This window comes from Crotalus tigris, unplaced genomic scaffold, assembly GCF_016545835.1.
Source record: "Crotalus tigris isolate CLP2741 ecotype Arizona unplaced genomic scaffold, ASM1654583v1 scf7180000017721.692284, whole genome shotgun sequence".
NCBI classification, from domain to species: Eukaryota; Metazoa; Chordata; class Lepidosauria; order Squamata; family Viperidae; genus Crotalus; species Crotalus tigris.
In genome coordinates this window covers 586,684-611,534 of record NW_024096590.1, presented here as the reverse complement: position 1 = coordinate 611,534, position 24,851 = coordinate 586,684, and the positions used below count along the sequence as shown (strand labels likewise).

Here is a 24,851-nt window from a genome sequence, read left to right as displayed (position 1 = left end):
GACCCATTGGGCTCCTCTTTATCCCTATCAAGGTTCAAATAATAGTTTTTGGATACTATCCAAGGGGAAGCCTAAAATGTGTAAAATACAGTATATTAGACTTTGCCACCCATTTAAAGGACACTGGAAGTAATGTTGTATTAACATCCATACATTGGTGGAAAGTCAAGGGGTTGCAATAACTGAGAGCAGAGGAAATAGACACAGGGTAGAAACGTGGAATGGAGTCAGAAAAAATTCATACTGATAATTTTCTGCCATCTCAAGGAAGGGTGAAAAACACTTCCACTCAGTTGTGGGAAAGGGCCAAGGACTCCTATCTGTCATTGAAAATAAGCCAATTTGCTTAGTATGGGGGAATACTAAATGAAAGTTAGGAAACATAGGAAGTTGCCTTATATTAGGATTATCAAATTTGGGCTTCTTCTTGTGCCATATCCGTTATCGGATGTTGGCGATCCTGTTTTTATCAGTAGCCGCATGAAAAAGTCCTGCTGAGTTTTGTCCAAACCAGTCCCTTAGATTCTGAAGCCATGATGTTCTTCTTCTGCCTGGACCTTGTTTGCATTCAATCTTTCACTGGAGGATTAAATGGAGTATGCCGTACTTTTCTGGGTGTCGCATCACATGTCCGAAATATTCTAATTTTCGTTTTTTAATTGTTTTGATGATTTCCTTTGGTTTTCCCAGGTGGCTTATCACCTCATTTCTGATCCTGTCAACCCAGCTCATAAGCCGCCTGTAAATCCACATTTCAAATGCTTCTAGTCTCTTCAGGTGGCCTTCTGTCAGAGACCAACTCTCTACTCCATAGAGCAGGATAGGAAAAATATAGTATCTGACAAGCCTGATTTTCAGTCTTTGGGCTGCAAAAAAAAAAAAAAAATCTAAACGCCTGAGAGATGGGCAGTATCTAAATCAGTGGTTCTCAACCTGTGGGTCGGGACCCCATTTGGGGTCGAACGACCATTTCACGGGGGTCGCCAAACAAGGCTGTCCGCCATTTTTTCCCCCTTTTCTTTGGCCACACCCCTGGCACCCGGTGATGTATAAGTGGTTGGGGGTCACCACAACATGGGGAACTGTATTATGGGGTCGCGGCATTAGAAAGGTTGAGAACCACTGATCTAAATTGATAGGTAGACAAATACTTTATTGCCATTTGGTGACCATTTGGATTTTTGCAGCCTATATATGCGAGACTTACCGGTACCTACATTCTGTGTTCAGATAAGGCTCTCATTTTACACATAAGAGATCTAGTAACAAAATTAGCAGAGGTGGTGTGAAATCCCACAGCCCTGAAATGCATAGATGGGGGTGAGGTCTGGGGAGGGGGAGAGAAAGTTTCTCTGGTTTGAGGGAAGTGGAGCAGAAGGCACAGGTGTACAGTGTACCTGCAAACAAACACTTGGCCGTGCCCCAATTCCTCAGGTAATTCGCCAGCCCGGCGAACGAGTAAGCGAGCCAAGGGCGGGAAAAAGCCCGGAGAGAGCCGGGTGAGCAATGCTACAGAGGAAAATGAATCCTAGTTTGGCTTCCCCTGCCCCAGAGCACTCTTGTTTACCCCATACTCGCCCTTTTGAGAACAGATGTTCTTCTCACTTTAGAAAAAAGAGAGCAACACTGACCCTTTTTTACCACCTACCCCGGGCTTCAGCTATGCAAACAAGGGAAGGCTCCGAGGAAACAGGCTTCGGATGGACGTTTGCCGAGGTGTGGCCTTCCTACCGATTCCCCCGCCCCTCTCCCCCGGAGCTGCTATCAGCCTCGCCCCTCGCCTAGCTTCGCAGCAGAGAAGCAAAGCCTCCGGAAGTTGCCCATTGTGCTGGCCCAGCAACTTTGGCCCTGCTCTAAGATGCTCCCTCTCGCTTGGTGGGAGGGGGAAGCGAGCAAGGGCATTCACACCTCTTTGGAGAAGAAATGCACGCGGGAACCCCTCTCCCAATTCTCTGGAGGAAATGCTTAATTCCGGACCGGCGGTATTAGGGAAGAGGCGCGTGTCTTATAAAGTCAATCGCTTAGCCAAATACAAAACGAGTCCTCTGCAGCAATTTATTTATTTTTTTCCCGAACGGGGGATTTTTTTTTTATTTTTGCAGATCAGGGAGATTTTCGTGCTAATTAAAGCCATGAGGAAATAAAGAAATCCTGACTTCGGTGGTTGTTCTTTGCTGGCGGCTTGCAGCATTTTTACCATTCCCCTGGTAAATGTTGCACGCTCATCAAATTCACTCACCAGCGGGCCAAAATTCCTGACTCTCTCAGCCTCCTCGTCTTGCCTCCTGCCTTGCCTTTTGCCGAAATGTGAATTTGAGTTGCGCTGTTATTTCGTTCAGACCGGGCGGGGGGATGTTTGACGTATTGTCTGACATTTGTTCAGAGGGAATAGGCTACTGTTTTTAAGCGAGTTTTCACGTCGTGCAGGCTCCGTTTCCGCTCTCCTTTTCCTTCGATCTTAGCTCTCTCTCTCTCCCCCCCCCCCACGCGCCCAAGTGATGAATGGGGAACTGTTCGGTCTCTTTGTCTGGAAGATGCGAACAGACTTGGGATGCTGAGCGGGGGGGGGGGTGAGAATTACCTCATCCTATGCGCCCGGAGCCAATCGCCGTTCTCCTCTCGTGCCTTCTCCTGGCAGATTGGGGGGGGTCTCGACCAACCGCAAAAAGCCTTCGCCTGTCCCCATGGTGACGGGATTGTATATAGGCAGCCGCCTTAGACTATGTGCTATAGGTTCTCTTACATCGACCCCCTAAGAGTCGCGCTGTAAGAAAGCACCCGCCTCTCTCCGGTTCGAGTTCCCCAAGCTCGGCGACAAAAGCAGCAACTCTGGTAAGTGCCCGCGGCGGGTCTGCAAAGAGAGGAAGCCGGGGGGAAACCACCCGCAAGGCGTGTCGATGACCCCGGTGGCCCCTCCTGTGCTCATTTAGACAGATCTCCCCTGTTCCTCCTTTCTCCCTGCTGGGTCTTTTTCTCTGCTTCTTCCCGCGCCTCTATGGCGGGTCTTTGTTTTCCCGGTCAGTTAAGCCGTGCGTAATTTAAGAGGCTCGGGAGACCTGCGCAAATGCCGGAAAAAGTATCCCTCCTCCATTTCCAACGCCCCAAAGATGGTCTTCTCCCTTAACCGGCGGCAGGAGCCCACCTGCTGGAACAACGGCTTCTAGAGAGGTACTGAAAGACACGGGTGGCTCCCTGCCCGCCTCGGGATCGCTAATTTCGGCTCCCCCCGCCCAGCCTTCTCTGCTGCAGAGGGGGAGCCCCGCTTCAGACGAGGGCTGACCGGGAGCGAACGAGGAACCGTTTGCCCTTAAGGCTGCTCTCCTTTTAGGGAAAGAAATCTCCTTGGGTGGTGGTTCTTACTTCCAGGTTAGGGTGTCTCAGCCGGGGTCTGCCAGTACTGGTTTTAAAACAAAGAGTCTAGCTCAGGGGCAGGCAACCTTGGCTCTTTTATGACTCGTGGACTTCAATTCCCAGAATTCCTGAGCCAGCTATGCTGGCTCAGGAATTCTGGAAGTTGAAGTCCACGAGTCATAAAAGAGCCAAGGTTGCCTACCCCTGGTCCAGCTTGATCCCTTTCGAAACGCGTTCTTTGCATTCTTTAACAAAAAAATCGCCCTGAAATGATTGAAGCCAGCAGGAGAATGCAGCTCAAAATGCCGTGGCCGATTACAGCATCGCCCCATTCATTAGTCGGAAGGAAAGGCGTTACCAAATTGGGCGATGGGAACTTTTCCCGGAGGAGGTTGGAGCTCGCCCTGAGAAAGCCGTGCGTCTGAATGGGAGGGTCGGTGTCGTGGACTGCGGCTCGACCCGCCTTTATATCTGGAGTTAAAGATCGTTGAATTCAAAGGGGGTCGCACAGGAGGACATGCTGGCCAGGAGGTCTCGGCGCCGCGATTTCCTCTGGAAACAGCGGGGATCACCATCTGGGCTGGAGATGCCACGCCCTTTCGGGCTCTAAGAAACCCTGCCTAAAACGGAGCATTGTTCCAGCATCTGTGGCAGCCGGGAGAGACACTGCCCAGTGTCTGCAGGGTAGAAGAAAGCAGATCCCTCCCCTTAGAGCAGCCGTGCCCTGCAGCAGATTGGTCTGTCAGTGAATAGAAGGCAGAAGGTGCTGGCTGACAGAGCAGACAAAGAGTCTCCTCTGGCAGATGTGACCAGAATAATGAGTGGGAGACAATGCTTTTCAAGGGTCGCTCTTGCGGCTTGCTCTTTTCAACAAGTGCTCCCCGATGGCTGAACATTCTTTTTAGGAAGGTTTTCTAGCAGCCTATTTTTAATCCTTGCTGCAATCTATTAGGAATTAAGATTTCTCGTCCTGTAAAACCCTTAATGTTGGGTATTTGGAGGGAAGGGGAAGATTGGTCGATGCACAATTTTACCCCTGCCCAATACCTCACACATACTTTGGGGTTTGATTTGGGAGCTTTATCTTCTGGTCCAGCCACCCCCGTGGATTTAGTTCATTTTTCCCCAAGCATGGTTCTCAGCAGAGCTGTGGTCAGAGGAAGGGAAACTGGCAAAACAGTTTAAATGAGATCATGCAGCAATGACTCCAGCTGTGTTAATCCAGGCTGTCAGTGTGGGTGTTGCCAGAAAAATCACGGCTAGCTTTATGTTGAAGAGCATCTACCCAGTATTCTTGGCCAGGGCGTGGCATTCTTTGGCCAGTATTCTTGGCCAGGGCGTGGCATTTTTTGGCAGTCGGTGGTTGAACTCAGCCCTCTCATATCATAGAATGTCCTTCAGAACAATAGGGGTGTAAAATGAGAGAATAACTCAGGCTGAGGCAAATTCAAATAAGAAAATAAAGGTATGTTAGAACCAGACTAATTACAGGCTTATTTTTTATTTTATTCTTAAATTGAGGGATTTGATAGGTTTTTCCTCTTTTTGTCTCCCTAGTTCCCATTTGAAATTGGTTTGTTTTTAAACAGGAACTAACAGCTGTGGTAACTGTTTTTAATTTTATTTGTGAACATCCCCGCACACTATAGGTATGTAAATCCTTATTCCCATATCCCACCACCAGCAATGACAGAGTGAATTACTCATTACATAGAACCTTTATTGTCATTTTTAGATAGACAGACAGACAATCTTCTGTTTTCTTAGGCAGAATATACCAATATATAAACCGGTTTATGTATTTTTTTAACATTTAGCGTGAGTGCATCTCCATCCATGTTGGCCAAGCCGGTGTCCAGATTGGCAATGCCTGTTGGGAGCTCTACTGTCTTGAACATGGTATCCAGCCAGATGGGCAGATGCCCAGTGACAAGACCATTGGGGGAGGAGATGACTCCTTCAACACTTTTTTCAGTGAGACTGGAGCTGGCAAACACGTCCCCAGGGCTGTGTTTGTGGATTTGGAGCCAACAGTTATTGGTGAGTGTAAATTTCAAATTGCCCAGCTGATTATGTCCAACTTTCCCTATACTTTAGGAAAAGGTTAGAGTTACATTGTGGGGATTTGTCTTTACTATGATAAAAACATTTCTAGCATCTAATAAATTTCCTAATTCACATAGAGGGCAGAGCATCCACATTTAATTTAAACCTTTATTTGGCACATAACATAATTAAGCATGCATTTGAATATGAATAGCAAAAGTATCGGTGACAACCAATAAGGTCAAAGGAATAATGTTAATTCACAAAAGAAAATCTCAGAAATATAACTCCCAGGTGGGTAATTAAATTGCGTCTTCTGATAGGAAAGTAATTTTGTTTTGGCTGTCCATAGATGAAGTGCGCACTGGAACTTACCGCCAGCTCTTCCACCCCGAGCAACTGATCACTGGCAAAGAAGATGCTGCTAACAACTATGCCAGGGGGCATTACACCATTGGCAAAGAGATCATTGACTTGGTCCTTGACAGGATACGTAAATTGGTAACTATTTTGTCTTAAGGATGATCTATAATACTAGATCCAGAATAGAAAACAAGCAACAATGACTTATCTAATTCTGATGAGTATCATCCCAAACTATTATGACCAACAAAAATACTGATTAAGCTGCAGCATACTTCCTATATAGTAATTACTATGGATATATATTAGAATTTGTAACATGATTGGAAGATAGTAAGATAACAGTTAACAAGCTGATTGATAACTTAAAAAAATAAAGACAAAAAGATTTAGTTTTAGGTATATTCTTTAGATGATTATTAATGGAATTATATATGTTAACTTTTATTTGTTCTTTCAGGCTGACCAGTGCACAGGTCTCCAGGGTTTTCTGGTCTTCCACAGCTTTGGTGGTGGCACTGGCTCTGGCTTTACTTCCTTGTTGATGGAGCGCCTGTCCGTTGACTATGGCAAGAAGTCCAAGCTGGAGTTCTCCATCTATCCAGCTCCCCAAGTATCCACAGCTGTCGTTGAGCCCTACAACTCCATCCTGACCACCCACACCACCCTGGAGCACTCCGACTGTGCCTTCATGGTAGACAATGAAGCCATCTATGACATTTGCCGACGGAACCTTGACATTGAGCGCCCCACCTACACCAATTTGAACAGGTTGATAGGCCAGATCGTGTCCTCCATCACAGCCTCCCTGCGATTTGATGGTGCCCTGAATGTAGATCTGACAGAATTCCAGACCAACTTGGTGCCCTACCCCCGAATCCATTTCCCTCTGGCGACCTATGCCCCGGTTATCTCTGCTGAAAAAGCCTACCATGAGCAGCTTTCTGTAGCAGAGATCACTAATGCTTGCTTTGAGCCAGCTAATCAGATGGTGAAATGCGACCCTCGTCACGGTAAATACATGGCCTGCTGCCTGTTGTACCGTGGTGATGTTGTTCCCAAAGATGTCAATGCTGCTATTGCCACCATCAAGACCAAGCGTACCATCCAGTTTGTGGACTGGTGCCCCACCGGTTTCAAGGTTGGTATCAACTACCAGCCCCCTACCGTGGTCCCCGGAGGCGACCTGGCCAAAGTGCAGCGTGCGGTCTGCATGCTGAGCAACACCACGGCCATTGCTGAGGCCTGGGCCCGCCTGGACCACAAGTTTGACCTGATGTATGCCAAGCGTGCCTTTGTCCACTGGTACGTTGGGGAAGGGATGGAAGAAGGGGAGTTCTCAGAGGCTCGGGAGGACATGGCTGCTCTGGAGAAGGATTATGAAGAAGTGGGTGTGGATTCGGTTGAAGGAGAAGGTGAAGAGGAAGGAGAGGAATACTAAAGCGAAATGTCACAATGGTGCTGCTCATACAGGGAATATTAAACTATTTAACATTCAGGTTTTGGTCTGATCGGTTAATTTGTGATATTTTGATACCATTGTTATCCCTACAATAACTGATCTGTGCTTTAAAACATGAAATGTTACAAGCCCAAACCATCCACTAAGGTTTTGGGTTTGTGAATAAAAGGCATTCCCTGTCCTAGAGATGAGTGTCTTGTGTCTCTATTTTCAATAATATGTTGCATATTCCTAGGTTGTGGTAGGATACTGACAGTGGTCATATTTTTACATTATGCCAGAAAAAGCACTACACTACAACAACAGTATAAATTAGTGTGTTCGGCCTGGAAGGGCAACTTTGCCCCCCAAAGTACATAAATGTAACATGACATAGATGTCCCAAAGTGTCTGGAAACACCCCATTATTTAAGGGCTGAGACATATGAGCCAACTAAATTGGGAAGTTAAAAAAATCCTGGAAGATGATAAGAGCAAACCACTCCCTTATTATTGACATGTAGAGATGTGTGGTTGAGTTCACATCAAAATGTTCTGCAGCTTAGTTGGCCAGAATGACAATCTCTCCTTCCACAATCTAAGCCATATTTTACATACCACAGAAAATTTCCAAAATGACATTAAAGGCAAGGTTCTCTGACGCACCTTTAATTTCAGAGGGATAGGTTAGTTGTTGTTTTTTTTTCTGGACAGGAAGAACTGTATATGAGATACTTTTTAAACACTGATTTCAAGATAAAACAAAGCAAAAAACAAAGTTATGTCTTTTCTTGCAAAAATCAATTGACTTTTGTTTCAAAAAAGTGGAACTGCAGTCCTCAATTCATTTACTTGGGAACAAGTTCCTCTGAATTTATTAGGGTTTCTTTCTGATTGTGTATGTTTATTTATTAAACTTATATGTTGCCTATCTCACCATCCAAAGGGTGTATACACTGTATATATATAGTGTCCTGCTATAACTTGGTAAAACCCCAATAATTTTGTTCTTGAGTCTCAGACATAGGAGTAAATAATTTACATATTTTATAAAATAAGAAGTAAAGAGATGGGTTTAAAATTAGGTAGCTGTACAGGTAGACCTCAACTTGCAACAGTTCATTTAGTGACTATTTGACATTACAACAGCACTGAAAAAAGTGACTTATCACAATTTTTCACTCTTATGACCATTGCAGTATCCGTTGTATTCAGATGCAGATTTACATTCAGATGCTTGACACTGACCCACACTTATGATGGCTGCAGTGTCCCAGAGTCATGTGATACCCTTTTGTGCCCTTCTGACAAGCAAAGTCAATGGGGAAACCAGATTTGCTTAATAGCCATGTTACTAATTTAAGAATTGCAGTGATTCAATTAACAAATTAGAGCAGACATGTCAAACACAAGGCCCAGGGGCCGGATGCATGAAGTGATTTCATATGGCCCACGAAGCCATCCTGGAAACAGTGAGGGAACAGCCCCCTCTGCCTTGGCCCTGGCCCAGGCCAGCCGGGAGCCAATGTACAATTTTGTGGTGGCCATCTATGCTGAAACGCATTCAGTCTAGCTCCACAAAATCATCTGGAAATGGCGAGGGACCAGCCCCTGCTGTGTTGGCCCCGCCCACTGGGTGCATGCTGGGGAGGTGTCACCTTTTGTGAGGAATGAAGAAATGTACCATCGCCTGGAAGTAGCCAGCAAATGGCCCTGGCCTACTTCACATACTTGATGGGCTCCGGGGGAGGGGTTTTGGCAGGCAGCGGGGCACTCTCCTCACAAGGCCGAGAGGCTGAGCTAGGCAGCATGCATCCAAAAAGAAGCGCGATGCTGCCCAGCCCCCAGCCTGCCCAGTTTCAGCAGGCAGCAGGGTGGTCTCACAGCGCCAAGAGCTGAGCCAAGTGGCGCGAAACTGATGAGAAGTGTAATGCTGCCTAGTCCCCAGCCTGCCCAGTTTCAGCAGGCAGCAAGGTGCAAAGCTGGCGAGCTTCACATCGCCCGTCTCAACCTCGGCGCTGTGAGGAAAGCGCCCCACTGCCTGCCAAAACCAGGCAGACTAGGGGCTGGGCGGCATTGCTCTGGTAACATTAACTCTCACGTTGCTCATGGCATCCCTTCCCCCAGAGCCCATCAAGCCAGATATATGAAGTAGATGAAGACCATGTGCTGGCCATTTCCAGGCGATGGTGCATTTCTTCATTCCTCATGAAGGGTGACACCTCCCCAGCTGTGTTTCTTGCCTGTTTTTCTCCCTCCCTCATCTCAAATATTTTCCCACCACTTTGTACTTAGGAAGGAAGGAAAGAAGGAGAGGGAGGGAGGGTCTGAGGGAAGTCCTGCCTTAGTCCTGCCCTGCTTGCCCCCTCCTCCTGGCCTATCCTGGGGGTCTCCCATCCTATTGCTAAGGAAGCTTTGAATACAAAGCTGGGTCTCCTCCCATGGAGAGGGAATGGGCCTCCCTCTGACTTTGCCCTCGTACCCATCATGAGCAACCTGGGTAAGGAGAGCAAGCACAGCAGCAGCAGCCTTGAGGAGGAGGTAAGTGCAGCTGGGCGCCCCCTTGGGGAAGTGGGGCTGGGCTTGGTGCCGCAGGTGCTCAAGGGCCAGGCTGGGTGTTTGACCTCTGGTGTCCAGGGCTCCAGGCAGCCTGCACCACCATCCAGCCCCCACCATGGCCTGAGAGGAACGGTGAGGCTCCTCCAGTGGACCATGCCTTGGCATTTGCCCTGATCCCACCTCCTTTTGCCAGAGACCCTCAGATCTGTCCCACTCCTGCCCAGGCCCCCACAGGCACCCTTGACGCGAACGACGTAGAGCTGGCCACACCCACCCAGTAGGCCACACCCACTCCATCCATACCCACTCAATAGGCCGCACCCACCCTGTCCACACCCACCTGACCCCCAGAGGGCAACCGCAATGCTGATGTGGCCCTCAATGAAATTGAGTTTGACACCCCTGAATTAGAGAGAACAGAAAGAAAAAAGAATAAAAAATAAAAAAAATAAAATACAGTGAAGAAAATTAAAATATATGAAGAAATTATTCCCCTTCATCACAAGTTTAAATAATTTCAATTATCACCTTCTCTTAAAATAAAACAAATGATTTCTTCTTCCCACATCCAAATGCTTATCTATTAATGAATCCTTAAAGCCTCGTCATTTCAGTCCAGACTAGCAAAAATCCATTAAGAGTTACCAGTTTATAACTTACCTATTTTAACCTTGATTAAATAAACCAACTTTGTATTCCTTCCTTTTACTTTTGATTTTTGATCCCTTCAAATAATGTCCTAGAACAGCAGTTCTCAACCTATGGGTCGCGACCCCATTTGGGGTCGATCAACCATTTTTGGGGGGTCGCCAAAGAAGGCGATCTGCCATTTTCTCCCCTCAGGGGGCGCCGCTGCGCATGGGGCGCTGCCGCGCGTGAGGCGCCACTGCGCATGAGGCGCCGCCGCCATGCACATCGCGCCGCGCATGCGCAGAACGTTTGTGTGACGGGGGTCGCCGTCACACAAATGTTGAGAACTGCTGTCCTAGAACCTGATTTCTTTTCACTTCGTCTCTTCTACAAAATTCTTAAAAGTTTTAACAAGTCATTTTTAAATCCACATTCAGAACAGTCTCAGTGTTGTGAAATATAACATTCCTCTTTCATAACATCTTTCAAACAGTCTATGTATAAAGACACTCTTAAAATTAATTTTTACACTCTTAAAATTGTTTAAACATATCCTTCAATATATCCAATATTAAAATATTTTACTTCATCCACAGTAAGTCACCTTTAAATATTCTTCTTTAACTCCAATCTTTGGTACTTTCTGATTCCCTCTAGTGTGCAATCTTCAAATCTCATCCTTTCATGTTTTTTTTTAAGAGAATTCAAAACAAAACCATTTCCCCATGACAATAATTTTGTAATGGCATATGAGAATGACCTTGAGGGAGAAGAGGAAAAGATGCTGCTTAGGAAATGATCAAACAAGGGGGGAGGGGTAAATTGCCCAGTGGTTTAACAATCAAAGGAAGAAACTGAGGAAGGAACCCACCCTGTTTGATCAGCTGACTAAAAATGAGGGTGGGAAATTTATATCTTCAGACTTGCCAGATTCTGTTAACACAGCCTGACAATAAAGTAGAAGTAACTCATTTGGTCATGTTGTCTATCTGGCATACCTGGGAGAGTCTATAGATTCCAAAATCTTATTTCAAATCCACCTGGACCCTTAGTCCATTTGTAACTTTCCAAAATCAAAGTTCTGTTCACTTTTTTGTTGATTGTTCCAAAGGATTTTTTTTAAGTCATTAAAACAGGGGGTCCCCAACTCTGGTCTATGGACCAGTACCAGGCTGCAGTATGCCAGAAACCAGTCCGCACAAACAAGCAAAGCCCCATCCAGGAGATTCAGGCAGCACACAAAAACATGCACCCTCCGGTCCACGGAAAAACCTCTCTCCATGGAACTGGTCCCTGGTGCCCAAAAGGATGGAGACCTCTGCCTTAAAAAGAAACTCAGCTGGTGCTCTAAAACTTGCCAGTCCAAAGGTTCCTCATATCTGAAAAGCAGTAAACAAGCAATAACCAATGTGATAGAAAAGGAAGTATGCAAAACCACTATCCTTTTTTAGGGTGCCAACTGCAGTTTCAGCAAGATGGTTATTCCTTCATCTCTCAGAAGTCTAAACCTTAAACACTTGTGGTCCCCTCATGAGGAGCAACTCTGTGAAGAACTTGTGAGCAATCTCCTTGTCCAGAGAGAAATTACAAAGAGCTGATATACTCACCAGCTCTTCATTCCATTGCAGTCATCAGCCCCAATTTTAGTAGAACCATCTTCAGTTTCCTATTGCTTCCCTGAAAGTGCAGGTCTACCAATTTCACTAAATGAACAGTTGTTTAAGTCAAGGACCATCTTTAGTCCAAATCTGCCCTGCCACACTTTTAAGGAGAATTATTGATGGTGGTTCTCCCTACAGGCTGCTGATGCTGAGAGGGAATTGGAATGAAACTAAAGGAATCTAAATCACCACCCTTAAATTATCCTACAGTAACACTATTAAGGGCAGGAGCATTCTCAAGCCTTGTTAGTGAGCCAAGCTATTGAGTAGTTGCTGGAGAAGCACAAATTATATCCCCAGTTCAAGGACTAGAGGAATCCACATTGCCATGGCTGTGAAAAGCACTGTTCTATATACATCATAGTGTTCAATCCACAATAGCTAGGTTCACAAGACAGGCAAAACCCCAAACCACATAACATTAATTAAAGTAAGCTCAAACTTTCAAAGTGATTTTATAGTTTACAGCTAGCTAACACATCAGACACACTTAATAGCTAAGTGCCTCATACTTAACATGACATTTTTAATCCTTGGCAGCCCAGGCTAACCGTTATAGGGGAATGTGCTATACATGTCATCTTGAGTTCCTGCATGAAAGCCTGAAATGATCTTTGATGTTTAAAAAAAGACTGGGGAAAAAAATACTGCGTTCAAATTTAGGGCTTTTTGTCCTATGGCTGAAAGCAAAAGGTCGGGCGGCCACACGTGCTACTGAAATGTGAGCGAACTGTGCAGCCTGGCTGCAGACAGGAAGTGGAAGAACTAGCATCGCCTCTTCCCTGTCTGGGGAATGTGTGTCGTGGCTTCTGCCAACTGCTGCCGGGGTTTGGTGGTGATCTAGGGCAGGCGAACGGATAAGCACATCACCCAACAGTAGACCCATTTTTGCCGTGTAGCACACCATAGCGGGACATAGGGAGACAGGGAAATATAAATCAGGACAGAGTCCAGCTCGTGGAAAACAGGAGCAAGGGAAGAAAAGACGATTGAAAGGGGTATCATCAATATCGTGCGCGCTTAGGTGACTGAATAAGAAGCCGCAGTTCATCCGGAATGTTTGAGAGCATTGGAGAAGAAAGAGATTCGGTTGTGGAAGATTGCGGCTAGGTGAGGGCGGGCCTTCTAGATGAATGTTGCCAGAGATGCCGCAATCTTGCTACAAATGGTACCGGCAGAGCGAGCACGTGCAAGTGTAAAGATGGCGCTTCTGCAAAGCGTCCTCGCTATCTTCTTCCTGCCTCCGCCTTCTTCGGATGTAACGAGATGTAATTCTAATTGTCTGCCGTTGTACAGAATAGAATAGCAATAGTCGGAAAAAAGGACTGACTCTTCTCTTACATGGCGCAACTGAGAAGGCTTTGTTCATTATTCAGCATCTTTTTCGGCTCCCTTTTTTTCTACTCTGCGACAAGGACGTGGTGTTTAGGTGCCTCTGTCGGAGGCTTGCAGACTGCAGCCCCAAAAAACGCAGCCTCTGGTCGTCATCGGTGGCGCAGTTTTTCTCCGCAGGATAAAACTGCGATCTCACTTCGCCCCCGCTCTGCAGCTCTGTTATTTATGGCTTCCGGAACATTCCTAATGCTCTCCATTTTTTGATCCAGTTTAATCTTTGCCCACGTGAGCACGCAGGTTTCTTTCTACTAGGATAAAGAGTACTTTTCTGAGCCGTTGGCTTCAGGCTGCAGATTCAATGAGCAACAAGCTAACTAATACAAAACGTAATAGTTACTTTATTTCTTTTCCTCAATTGCCCATCCTTACAAAGTTCTCTCTCGATTCCGACGTCGGGAGGAAATGAGGAATGAACTTAGATTGAACCTCAGTTAAAAAAAAACACGTCGGTTATTTGAACAAATATGCAGAAGCCTTTGCAGCTGTCGACCATTTGTCTTTTCCCCCACCTAGTTCCAGTAAGACTTGGAGCATTACAAATGTCTGAATACTGCAAGCAACGTCGCATAATTTAAATTCTACTTTAAAAGTTTATCAGACTTGCGTTGAAAAGTGTAAATAAGTAAATTGGGGTGGTGGGAGGATTGCAAAATACAATCCTAGCCCCCCACACATTGCTTTAAATTTGAATCCAAAAGTTGTATAAATACATGTATCTATACTTTAAAGGTCAAGGATTTTTTTTTCCTTTACGGCAGGCAGACTTAAATGGAGAGTAAGTATCCATGCATGGCGATTATCTCCTTGGGGATAGATTATAACACGAAGAACTCCGACGGGAGCATTCCTCGCCTAGTTTATTTCTCTGCGCTTCTTCCTGTACAAATGGTGGCTTAGACTTTGCCTCTGCCCCGAGTTACGTGTATCTTTCTTGATTTACCACGTTAAAATTGCCCGAAGGAAAAAGAGATTCATCTCTTTGGATTCGTCTCCAGAGTTGGTTAGAATATGGGCGTTTTATTATTTGACGTTTATTATTTAAGCGTTTTTTTTTAAAAAATTAAATATTAAAATTTGTATACCTTATCCTTGAACTACTCTAGCTCGTTCCTGCAAAGCTTTTCAATGAGAGTTGAATGTTACATAAAAATATTTCGTTTAAGACTTTGCTGGGTTGCTTTCTGGTTAAAGATGAAGAACGGATTACTTCGCCGCCTTAGCTGCGCGATTTTTTTTCTCTTCCACCAAAAATCTCCTGTTTCCCATAGCAAAAGGAGGGTCATTGGTCTCAGCCAATCACTGATTATGAGCTCACAGATGGACGTGGAGGTTGGCCCAATGGCAACCGCGTAATGAGTTCATTATACTAAATACATGTAAGGCCAGCTTCCCCATCCAGCCTGAGAGGAGTGAGATGTGATATAAAAGCAGCGGGGCGGCCCCTTCCTCTTCTATTCTGTTACTTACATCGACTCTTAGCTTGTCGGGAGAAGTAACATCTGAGGCTTTTCATTTAATCCCCTTCTCCTGTTTCTTGCCATTCCTTCGTCAGCATCATGGTAAGTGGAGGAGGAGGAGGAGGAGAGATGGGTCGGGAGAGAATAGATGCTGATCCAAGAGAACCTCCGGGGTGGAAGGGTGCTGCAAGGGATGGGACGGGTTGCGGAGGAGGAGGCGGCGGCGGCGGCGAAAAGAACGCGGAGGCTGGGCGGAATTCTGGGAAAGCCAGAGAAAAAATCCAGCAGGGGAGGGGAGATGCACTTATTAGCTCCCCTCAGCCACGAGACCTCCAGATGGTGGTAACAGAACCCGCAAAACCTTAAGATAAACGGGGAGAGGGAGGAAAGACCATAGATCGTTAATTCCTAGAAAGGAGTTCTGGTTCGGCTGTCCCGAGCGGAACAGAGAGGTGACGTGGCGCCGATCCTTGGAAAGGCACCCAAGGAAAGAGGCGGGGAGGAGAACTCAGGCGGTTCTGCTGAGCTGGTCCCAGGCTTGAAATCGAAGGGCGGGAACGCTGTAGGTCGCATTCCGAGAACTGCGGGGGGCGGGGTACGCGGGGAACGTTCTGGAACAGCCTTCCCAACTCCGGGGGCCCTTCGGGTGCGCAGTTAGCTGGGGATTTAAGGTACAGTAGCGCAAGGCGTCTGGACGCCGCCAGTTGGATTAGGCTGTCCAGGAAAATGGCGGGAGTCGCCCCTTAGTTGGTTGTCTTGAAAGAAACGACCGAGAGGTCGGTGCGGAGCCTCGTAGAAAAGCTTGTTCGCCTTTAACCTATGCGGATCGCCTGTTAGTCACGATACTCGCACAAAGTGATTCATTGTTTCTCGCTGCAACTCCTGAAATGGACTCTGAGAGATCACGTTCGTACGTCCGTCCCGCCTGTGCTGAGAGAGCGTGAAAAAGCCCTCAGGTTTTTTTAAAGGTCGATTTGAATCCTGTCCTTCCCAATCTAACCCCAATAATTCGACCACTACATCGCCCTGGGCTGTAATAAGCCCGGTCGGCTACGAAATGTTTAACTCGAAGGGAGATGGCCACCTCCCCTCACAGCAGAAAGCGGCGATTTCCGCCGGCTCCTCCCGCGCTGGCCGTTAGACTTTCCCGCGCGGGATGTCGACGTGCCTCCAGGGAAGAAAGCGCATGCGCACCGTCTAGGTTGGCTGCGGAGCTGCGGCTTTTATTGAGTTACTTGAACAACTTGCTCGACTCGCCAAATGCGATTCAGGCCATAAACCGGTTTTTCCAAACAGGCATATCCAAACTCCTAACTCAGTGAAAAGACAATACAGGTTCTAGAAGCATCACAGGAGACTAGCAGAGTTGGGGGGGGTGTCATCTGAATCTCTAGAGGAGGCTGCCTAAGCCCCACAGTTTCATGGAAGGAATATGAAATATACCCACTCTGCTGAAAGTTAAGAAATGGGCAGATGTAATAAGTGAGGCAATCCCTTAAATAACCTGGCCATGTGGCATGAAGGGCTTTATAAGTGATAGTTTGAATTGAAGGCAATTGTTTATGAAATAGTGGTATTGAATGGACACATTATGGTACCCCCATCGTTTGTGCTGCTGCATTATGGGTCAGTTCATTAAAGTGTGGCCCTATGTAAAATACCTTGAAATTGTGAAGGGTGACCAAGGTGTGAATCACTAGACTAGAGCCTCTCCTTGCAAAAATGGGAGCAATTGGCATGCAAGGTGAACTTATTCAAAGAATCAGGAGCCATGAATATGGGAGGGTTCTCAGATTGCATCCCAGTTCTGTCTTCGAGAGTGCTATCCTTTTGGGAGCTAAAAAACAGAACTTTACAAATCTAGGGGGTTATGAAGCCCATAACCTTCAGACTTCGAAGGCATCATTTGGTGGTCAGTTTAAAGACTAACATACTGATGATATTTAATATCCCAATACTGTCTGAAACTTACCTAAGAGGAAGACCACTGTAACATGGTGCCTTCTACTCCTAACCTCTCCCCTGCCATCAATTTGTGCTGAGAACCAGGGTGGATACACTACTCAGACAGTAATGCCGTAGATCATCAGCAACTGTCATTAATGCCATCTCAGTGCTGTATTCCGGTCTGAAAGCTGATTGAAAAGGGTCTAGATAATCCATTCCTTCCAGAATCTTATGGAGCTGCAAACCTTTCCTAAAAAGGGGAAGTTTAGTGATATGACAAAAAAAATGGTCTAGAACAGGGGTGTCAAACTCACAAGGTCATATGACATATCAGGACTTTTTTCCATTGCCGGCAATGGGGTGGGCGCGGTTATAGCATGACACTCCTGGTCTAGAGGCATTAAATCCAGGGATGGGTTGAGAGGGGAGAACAGACTCACCATCTGTTTTAAGAAGTAGCAGAACCATACTATTTCTTAAGGGTATATTTCATGTAACACACACCTTAGGCCTTTAGCCACTTAGGAGGGACATAGATACATAAAGAGTGCTCATTTCCCCACAACCAACAGGCTCAGCTTTTCTCAGATAACTACTCCAGAATGCCTCAGTCATCTCTAAAGGACCTAAACTGCCAAAGTCCACTTCAGAGCTGGTTCAAGCAATTTTGTCTCGCAGATGCTTCAAATAGGTGATTTGCTGCTTTATCTCTCTTAAAAGAATTCACATAGGCAGGGTCAGTGCTTTTTTTGTTTTAAAAAAAAAGGGGTGCCGGAACTCACACGTCATACAATCTGCCTTGCCTACCCTACAAGGTTCCATCCAAAAAAGGTGCTGGAATTTTGTTCTGGGCGTTCTATGGCAAAAAAAAAAAACCCTGGGCAGGGTCCAATATAAGATTATTGTTCTCTCCCATTCCAGATAGTGACCAAGACCTCAGTTGAACAAAGCCACAGGAATAACCCCATTTTTTTCTGTTGAAACTCATTAGGGCCCATTAAGCCCCTTGGGCAAACTAAATAGGTCCTCCCTGCAGAGGGGAGTGGCTGCATTAAGCAGCTCAGGCAGGGGTGCCGCAATGCAGTGGGAAAACTGATACAGTAGCAGTAACCTAACATACTGAAATATATCAACAAGACTTGTCTTTTAACTACAGCCCTGTAGTTGAATCATACTGTATTCTGTATGCTGTTTATTTAACTGGGATTTACTCAACCACTTTTTAAATTGATAGGACATGCGGAATCATAAATCAGGGTTATTATATCTGGAATACAAAAATCAAGAGAATCACTAGATGACAGCAAAAAAATCTAATGCAGGATGGATTTTTGTTCTTGGAATGTGGTATCCCTGTAAAAACTAACTATTGACTGGTAAGCTAACCTATGGTTGGCTAATTTGTAGTTTAAAGTTCCCTGTGATCCATTTGTGCTCTGATGTATCATAAAATATATATGGTTAAACTTTTTTGCTTTTAAATCTTCAGGATTCAGATCTCATCCCTTTTAAAATCTTTCCTGAATTTTGTAATTGATCATTCTTTGGAATTTAATTGTACAAGTTTTCTGTGCATATTATCTCCCAATTGAACACATGTATATGCATTTGCACAGGTTCTAATTACAAAATGTATATAATTATTTCACACAAATGCTGCAGATACAAGTATGTGCATTGGGTGCATAAGTTCATAGTGTTCTGCAGTTGCCATCACAGATCCTAACACAAAAATCATGCCTTCATAGTGCAGCCCTGTAGAAAAGTAAACACGTCAGTATAAACTTCAGTGAAATGTGTGCATGTTTCAAGTATGGCTGAAACAACTACTAGTGGTCATAAAAAGGATTTAGTACAGTTCTCAGATTTGAACAGCTTATCTGCCTCTTTAGAAGTCACTCTCCTGACATTTAAAAGGCTTAATTGCCAGACATCTTTGTGCCATCTGTTGTGTGTAAGATTCTTAACAAGGTCTTAAAGGAATGTGTTACAACAAGTGGTACTCAGCAGGTTGAACTGGGTCTGTGTAATGAACTATGTAGGGAGTGCAGGAGTACAGGCATGTGCCAGGAATTTAAAGCAACAGGCTGTAAGCAGATGTTCCACAGAGGAAATGAATGCTAGGGGGAAAATCTGCTTGGCCTGCTTCCTCTTTGTAGACGTGGGAGGCTGACTGCATCCTTTTTGCTTTCTGGCTTGCAAGAAATGTGACTGCTGGTGCAGGGAGTGCCAGCAGGGAGTAGCTTATAAGTTTGATTCTGTAATGCTGAAGGCCTTCATTTATGACTTCTCTGGAACAACCTGGCTTAGGCAGTCTTGTGCAACGGTCCTTGGTTTGTTGATTTTTTGTTTTTTAACTTCAACATGACACGAAGACATGCCAGACATGAAACAGAAAGACAAAGATAATGAAAGAGAATTTATCAATAATAATAATAATTTTTATTTTACAGTCACAGACCAAAAAGCAAGTGCAACAAAAGAAGACACAAGAAAAATATAATCACAAACAATTAACACCAGAAGCCTTGGCTAAAGGAAATTACAACGTTCTCCTCTAATAGTTACAGCTCTTAAAAGAAATTTAGAAACCTGAGAAGTAATATAGGAGGAGCCATCCCCTAGACCAATAGTTCTCAACCTGTGGGTCGGGACCCCATTTGGGGTCGAACGACCATTTCACGGGGGTCGTCAAACAATGCAGTCCGCCATTTTTTCCCCCTTTTCCTTAGCTGTGCTACTCCCTTTTATTCTATTGGCTTTTGAAAGCCAATAGAATAGACTCTCTTTATGAATAGAGTCTAATTCTATTGACTTTCAAAAGCCAATAGGAATTGTCCAGGCTGTGTCTGCCCTGCTGAGCCCGCCAAAAGTCCCATTCTGCAAACGGTGCTGCACTAGTTGAGTAGTCCTCGACTTATGACCGGTTGAGTAGTCCTCGACTTACGACCAGTTGGGTCGCGGCATTAAAAAGGTTGAGAACCACTGCCCTAGACAATATAAGACCAAATTACTAACATTAGAACCAGAGGGATCAATTCCAAGGAGAGACAGTAATTTAATTCTGGCTGTGTTATACATAGGGCAGTATGATAAGACATGCTCCACAGTTTCAACTTCAGCCCTATCACAGGGGCATAGTCGCTCACTAAACAGGAGCCTCTTGAATCGCCCGTCGAGTAGTGCTGAGGGCAAAACATTGAAACGGGCTAGGGAAAAGACTATACTTGGGGATGGTTAGAATATAGAAATATGAAGCCATCCTCAATCCATAATTATTAGAATGGCTGAAGATCAAAGGGGAGCAGGTTTTGTTGCTCTGGATCTTAAATATTGCAAATCTATGTCCACAAGCCGTTGGACTACCAGAGAATTTATCAAATTTTTATACCACCCATCCCACCTAACTAAGAATATACATCTTTACTGTTTCTCTGTCCTTGCTACAGCGTGAGTGCATCTCCATCCACGTAGGCCAAGCCGGTGTCCAGATTGGCAATGCCTGCTGGGAGCTCTACTGTCTTGAACATGGTATCCAGCCAGATGGGCAGATGCCCAGTGACAAGACCATTGGGGGAGGAGATGATTCCTTCAACACCTTTTTCAGTGAGACTGGAGCTGGTAAACACGTCCCCAGGGCTGTGTTTGTGGATTTGGAGCCAACAGTTATTGGTGAGAGAGACAATTCATATAAGTTTTCTCCTGCATATATATATTTAAAGAATATAGAGATCTTAATTTGGGGCATTCATTTTCCCAACAGATGAAGTGCGCACTGGAACCTACCGCCAGCTATTCCACCCTGAGCAACTAATCACTGGCAAAGAAGATGCCGCTAACAACTATGCCAGGGGGCATTACACCATTGGCAAAGAGATCATTGACTTGGTCCTTGACAGGATTAGAAAACTGGTAAATAACTTACGTAGTTGCATAAGTGAACATTTGGGATAATCTCAATAGAAGAAAAAAGAACCTTGAGTAGTTAATCATCTGAATTTGCTTTCAAAACTTTCCCTGGGCTCTTTACTAGTAAGATTAATTGTTTCTTATATGCTTTAATACTGGGCTATTATTTATAGGACTATTTTGTTGGTGCTTACCTCCTGAGTAGACGCTTGATGAACTGGAATAATTAAAGAAGCAGCAGATTGGGAATTCAGAAACTTTTTTTTTTGGTGGTTGTTTATGATCTTAAAACTGGTGTGATAGTTATGTTGATTTAATATATTCAGGGATAGACAAAAAAATACCTGAAATTACTGCATGAATTCACTTGCTTTTTTCCAACAGGCTGACCAGTGCACAGGTCTCCAGGGTTTTCTGGTCTTCCACAGCTTTGGTGGTGGCACTGGCTCTGGCTTTACTTCCTTGTTGATGGAGCGCCTGTCCGTTGACTATGGCAAGAAGTCCAAGCTGGAGTTCTCCATTTATCCAGCTCCCCAAGTATCCACGGCTGTCGTTGAGCCCTACAACTCCATCCTGACCACCCACACCACCCTGGAGCACTCCGACTGTGCCTTCATGGTAGACAATGAAGCCATCTATGACATTTGCCGACGGAACCTTGACATTGAGCGCCCCACCTACACCAACCTCAACCGTCTTATCAGCCAGATAGTGTCCTCCATCACAGCCTCCCTGCGATTTGATGGTGCCCTGAATGTAGATCTGACAGAATTCCAGACCAACTTGGTGCCCTATCCCCGAATCCATTTCCCTCTGGCGACCTATGCCCCAGTTATCTCTGCTGAAAAGGCCTATCATGAGCAACTTTCTGTAGCAGAGATCACTAATGCTTGCTTTGAGCCAGCTAATCAGATGGTGAAATGCGACCCTCGTCACGGTAAATACATGGCCTGCTGCCTGTTGTACCGTGGTGACGTTGTTCCCAAAGATGTCAATGCTGCTATTGCCACCATCAAGACCAAACGCAGCATCCAGTTTGTGGACTGGTGCCCCACCGGTTTCAAGGTTGGTATCAACTACCAGCCCCCTACCGTGGTCCCCGGAGGCGACCTGGCCAAAGTGCAGCGTGCAGTCTGCATGCTGAGCAACACCACGGCCATTGCTGAGGCCTGGGCCCGCCTGGACCACAAGTTTGACCTGATGTATGCCAAGCGTGCCTTTGTCCACTGGTACGTTGGGGAAGGGATGGAAGAAGGGGAGTTCTCAGAGGCTCGGGAGGACATGGCTGCTCTGGAGAAGGATTATGAAGAAGTGGGTGTGGATTCTGTTGAAGGAGAAGGTGAAGAGGAAGGAGAGGAATATTAGACCAGCTTTGCTACATCTCTGCTGCATGGCTTGTCTCCATGATGTTTCATTTAACACATCTAGCTTACTAGTTATCTGGGGCAGTGATCCTACAAAGGAATGCAGCAGACACTAGGATGTCTTGCCATTCCACCATGTGATCATGTCAATTTTCCATGTCTTTGTAAACGTATCATCATGTCTGTGAAATAAAAAGCTATAAAACATTTTGAGTACGTGCTATTCAATACATTTTTTAAAGAAATGTCTCTTGAGTGTAAATGTTTTCTGCTATATAAATATAAAATCTGTTTTTGGCTATTAACTTTGGCATGTTCTCTACTCTAAAGTGTTATGAATCAAATTTCTTGGCATTTGTAAGTTATAAAATAAGTAGGCAAATTTTTTACACAGAATTTATTTTGGTTTTAGGTTCTAAAGTGATGTACATGTGAATAGCCCCTTTTGATTACATCTTTACTATATTGAAAAAAATTGGCCAATTCCAACAATTGTCCTTCAATTATTTCACTATATTGTATGGCCACCAACAGGCAAATTGAATTGTAAGCCTACTCTTAGTAATTCCATATTTCCAAAGAGGCTGGGTTTGGCTCAGGCTAGTGTCAGCCATAATGACATCTTGATTGCTAGGATCTGTAGAGCCGGGCTTTTCAACCTTTTCACCGACTACTACTTTTAGGATATGGCAATATTTGAGTACCACCTAGCAAGGTGTCAAAAACTTGATGACCCCCCCCCCCCCAAAAAACTTGTTCAAAGTTGCAATTGCACTAAAATGACTTATGACCATTTTTCACACTTAATGACCATTGTAGCATGCCCAGGGTCATGTGATTTATATTTGGATGCTTGGCAACTGATTCATATTTATGATGGTGACAGTGTCCCAGGGTCATGTGATCCCCTTTTGCAACCTTTTGACAAGCAAAGTTAATGGTAGGGCTGCTGGTGGCCAAGCGCTAAGGTGGGACTTCCTTCCCTGCCTTCCTCTTTCTCATTCCCATCTTCCAAAGGAAGAATTTGAAAGCCCCCATATTTTCCTTCTTCCATATATTTATCAAACAAGAAAAAGCCTCCAGAGACAGAAAAGAAGCCATTGAGGGAGCTAGCTTAAAAATGTGCATTCCCCTTTAAGAATTAGCTACTGGCTAGAAAGGAAAGTTAAGGAGCGTAGCAGGCACTTAAGGAAGAAAAAAAATGTAAATAAGTACTGGCTGCTGGCTAAGGCAGCCTCCCCAATAAGTAAAGGAATGCTACAGGCAAAATCAATTCAGGAGAAAAATACTTCAAAATCCCTTGTAGTAAAACCTACGGCTAACAATAGAGCAATAGAAGCTAACAGGAGACATCAGCCAAATAGAAATTGCCAAACACCCCTTAAGAACACAAAGCCCACATTGCACAAATCCCAGAACTTCAAAGCCACAAAAGCACATGAGAATCCTTCCACTCTTCATCTCCCTCCCTCCCTCCCTCCTCTGCCTCACTTCCAGCTGATGCTGCCTTTCTTCATTCCTTGTGGAGAATTCAAAAGCCTTTTTAATGTTAAAGCAAGATGACAACTTAAAAACAATATTTCTACTGAAAAAGCACTTTTTAGAGAGTAATTTATGAGAAACTTATACATCCTAATAACTAAAAATGAACAATAAAACCGTAATTAAAGAATTCTATTAGTTTTTCAGCCTTGCCCTTCTAAATATCACTGATCGAACAAACTCACCACCCCAATTTTAGTATTTTGCTACACTAAATCTGGCAGTTAATAAACTACAGGTAGTCCTCAACTTACAATAGTTTGCTTGTTCAAAGTTAGAATGGCACTGAAAAACGTGACTTACGACCGTTTTTCACAGTTATAATCTTTGCAGCATCCCCATGATCATGTGATCAAAATTCAAATGCTTGGCCACTGGTTCATATTTATGACTTTCTGTGTCCCAAGGTCATGTGATCACTTTTTGCGAACTCACAAAGTAAATGGGGAAGCCAAATTCACTTAACAGTCGGGTTATTAACTTACCAACTACAGTGATTCAGTTAAGAACTGTGGCAAGAAAGGTCGTAAAATGGGGCAAAACTCACAAATGTCTCACATAACAAATTTTGGGCTCAATTGTCATAAGTCAAGGACTGCCTGTATATTTTCACATGCAATGATAGCAGCCGAGCTATGGTGGTAGGGTGAAGCTTTAGACTAGAGCAGTGGTTCTCAACCTTTTTAATGCTCCCAACCAGTTGTAAGTTGAGGACTACCCAACCGGTCGTAAGTCGAGGACTATCCAACTGGTCGTAAGTCGAGGACTACCCAACCGGTCGTAAGTCAAGGACTTTCCCTGTCCGGGAGCACCGCGCATGTGTTGTGCCGCCCCCTGTGCCGGCCGAGGCGTAGCTGGCAAGCGGCAGAGACGGCGCAGGCCGACCTCTGGCTGGGCCACCAGCTGGCCCAGCCCAAGGGAGGTAAGGCACCCGCCGGGCCCCCCACACGCCAGCAACCCTCCCTGCGCCCGCCGGCCTCCCACCCCTGGCCCTCTTTTACTTACATTTTTAGTAGTTGCTCAGCAGGAAGGGGTGGAAACTTCCAGACAGCTCGCCTTCGCTGCAGACAACTTGCAGCACCGTTTGCAGAATGGGACTTTTGGCGGGCTCAGCAGGGCAGAGACAGCTGGACAATTCCTATTGGCTTTTGAAAGCCAATAGAATTAGACTCTATTCAAGAGAGTC

General features: G+C 45.1%; 2 protein-coding genes across 3 annotated transcripts; both read left to right on the top strand.

Moving 5' to 3' along the window:
* The first annotated feature begins 2,700 nt into the window (after positions 1 to 2,700).
* Positions 2,701 to 7,408, top strand: LOC120306155 (tubulin alpha-1A chain-like). 2 transcript variants are annotated; one of them, XM_039338859.1, is made up of 4 exons: positions 2,701 to 2,832; positions 5,169 to 5,391; positions 5,750 to 5,898; positions 6,221 to 7,408. In XM_039338859.1, the coding sequence occupies exons 2-4, from the start codon at positions 5,271 to 5,273 to the stop codon at positions 7,199 to 7,201; spliced, it is 1,251 nt and encodes a 416-aa protein (XP_039194793.1). In that variant the 5' UTR covers positions 2,701 to 2,832; positions 5,169 to 5,270; the 3' UTR covers positions 7,202 to 7,408. The 2 variants fall into 2 exon arrangements, with proteins under 2 accessions (XP_039194793.1, XP_039194794.1); XM_039338860.1 differs by lacking the exon at positions 2,701 to 2,832 and adding an exon at positions 2,922 to 3,168.
* A 7,430-nt stretch (positions 7,409 to 14,838) lies between these two features.
* Positions 14,839 to 22,330, top strand: LOC120306154 (tubulin alpha-1B chain). Its single transcript, XM_039338858.1, has 4 exons — positions 14,839 to 15,005; positions 20,300 to 20,522; positions 20,614 to 20,762; positions 21,144 to 22,330. The coding sequence occupies exons 1-4, from the start codon at positions 15,003 to 15,005 to the stop codon at positions 22,122 to 22,124; spliced, it is 1,356 nt and encodes a 451-aa protein (XP_039194792.1). The 5' UTR covers positions 14,839 to 15,002; the 3' UTR covers positions 22,125 to 22,330.
* The last annotated feature ends 2,521 nt before the right edge of the window (positions 22,331 to 24,851 follow it).

What these genes read in the sequence shown, in the direction of transcription:
- LOC120306155 (XM_039338859.1), top strand. Translation starts at nt 5,271, where the DNA reads ATGCCCAGTGACAAGACCATTGGGGGAGGAGATGACTCCTTCAACACT. An exon ending in TTTGGAGCCAACAGTTATTG is followed by an intron (nt 5,392 to 5,749) that starts GTGAGTGTAAAT and finishes GGCTGTCCATAG; the next exon opens with ATGAAGTGCGCACTGGAACT. An exon ending in TTGACAGGATACGTAAATTG is followed by an intron (nt 5,899 to 6,220) that starts GTAACTATTTTG and finishes TTGTTCTTTCAG; the next exon opens with GCTGACCAGTGCACAGGTCT.
- LOC120306154 (XM_039338858.1), top strand. An exon ending in TTTGGAGCCAACAGTTATTG is followed by an intron (nt 20,523 to 20,613) that starts GTGAGAGAGACA and finishes TTTTCCCAACAG; the next exon opens with ATGAAGTGCGCACTGGAACC. An exon ending in TTGACAGGATTAGAAAACTG is followed by an intron (nt 20,763 to 21,143) that starts GTAAATAACTTA and finishes TTTTTCCAACAG; the next exon opens with GCTGACCAGTGCACAGGTCT.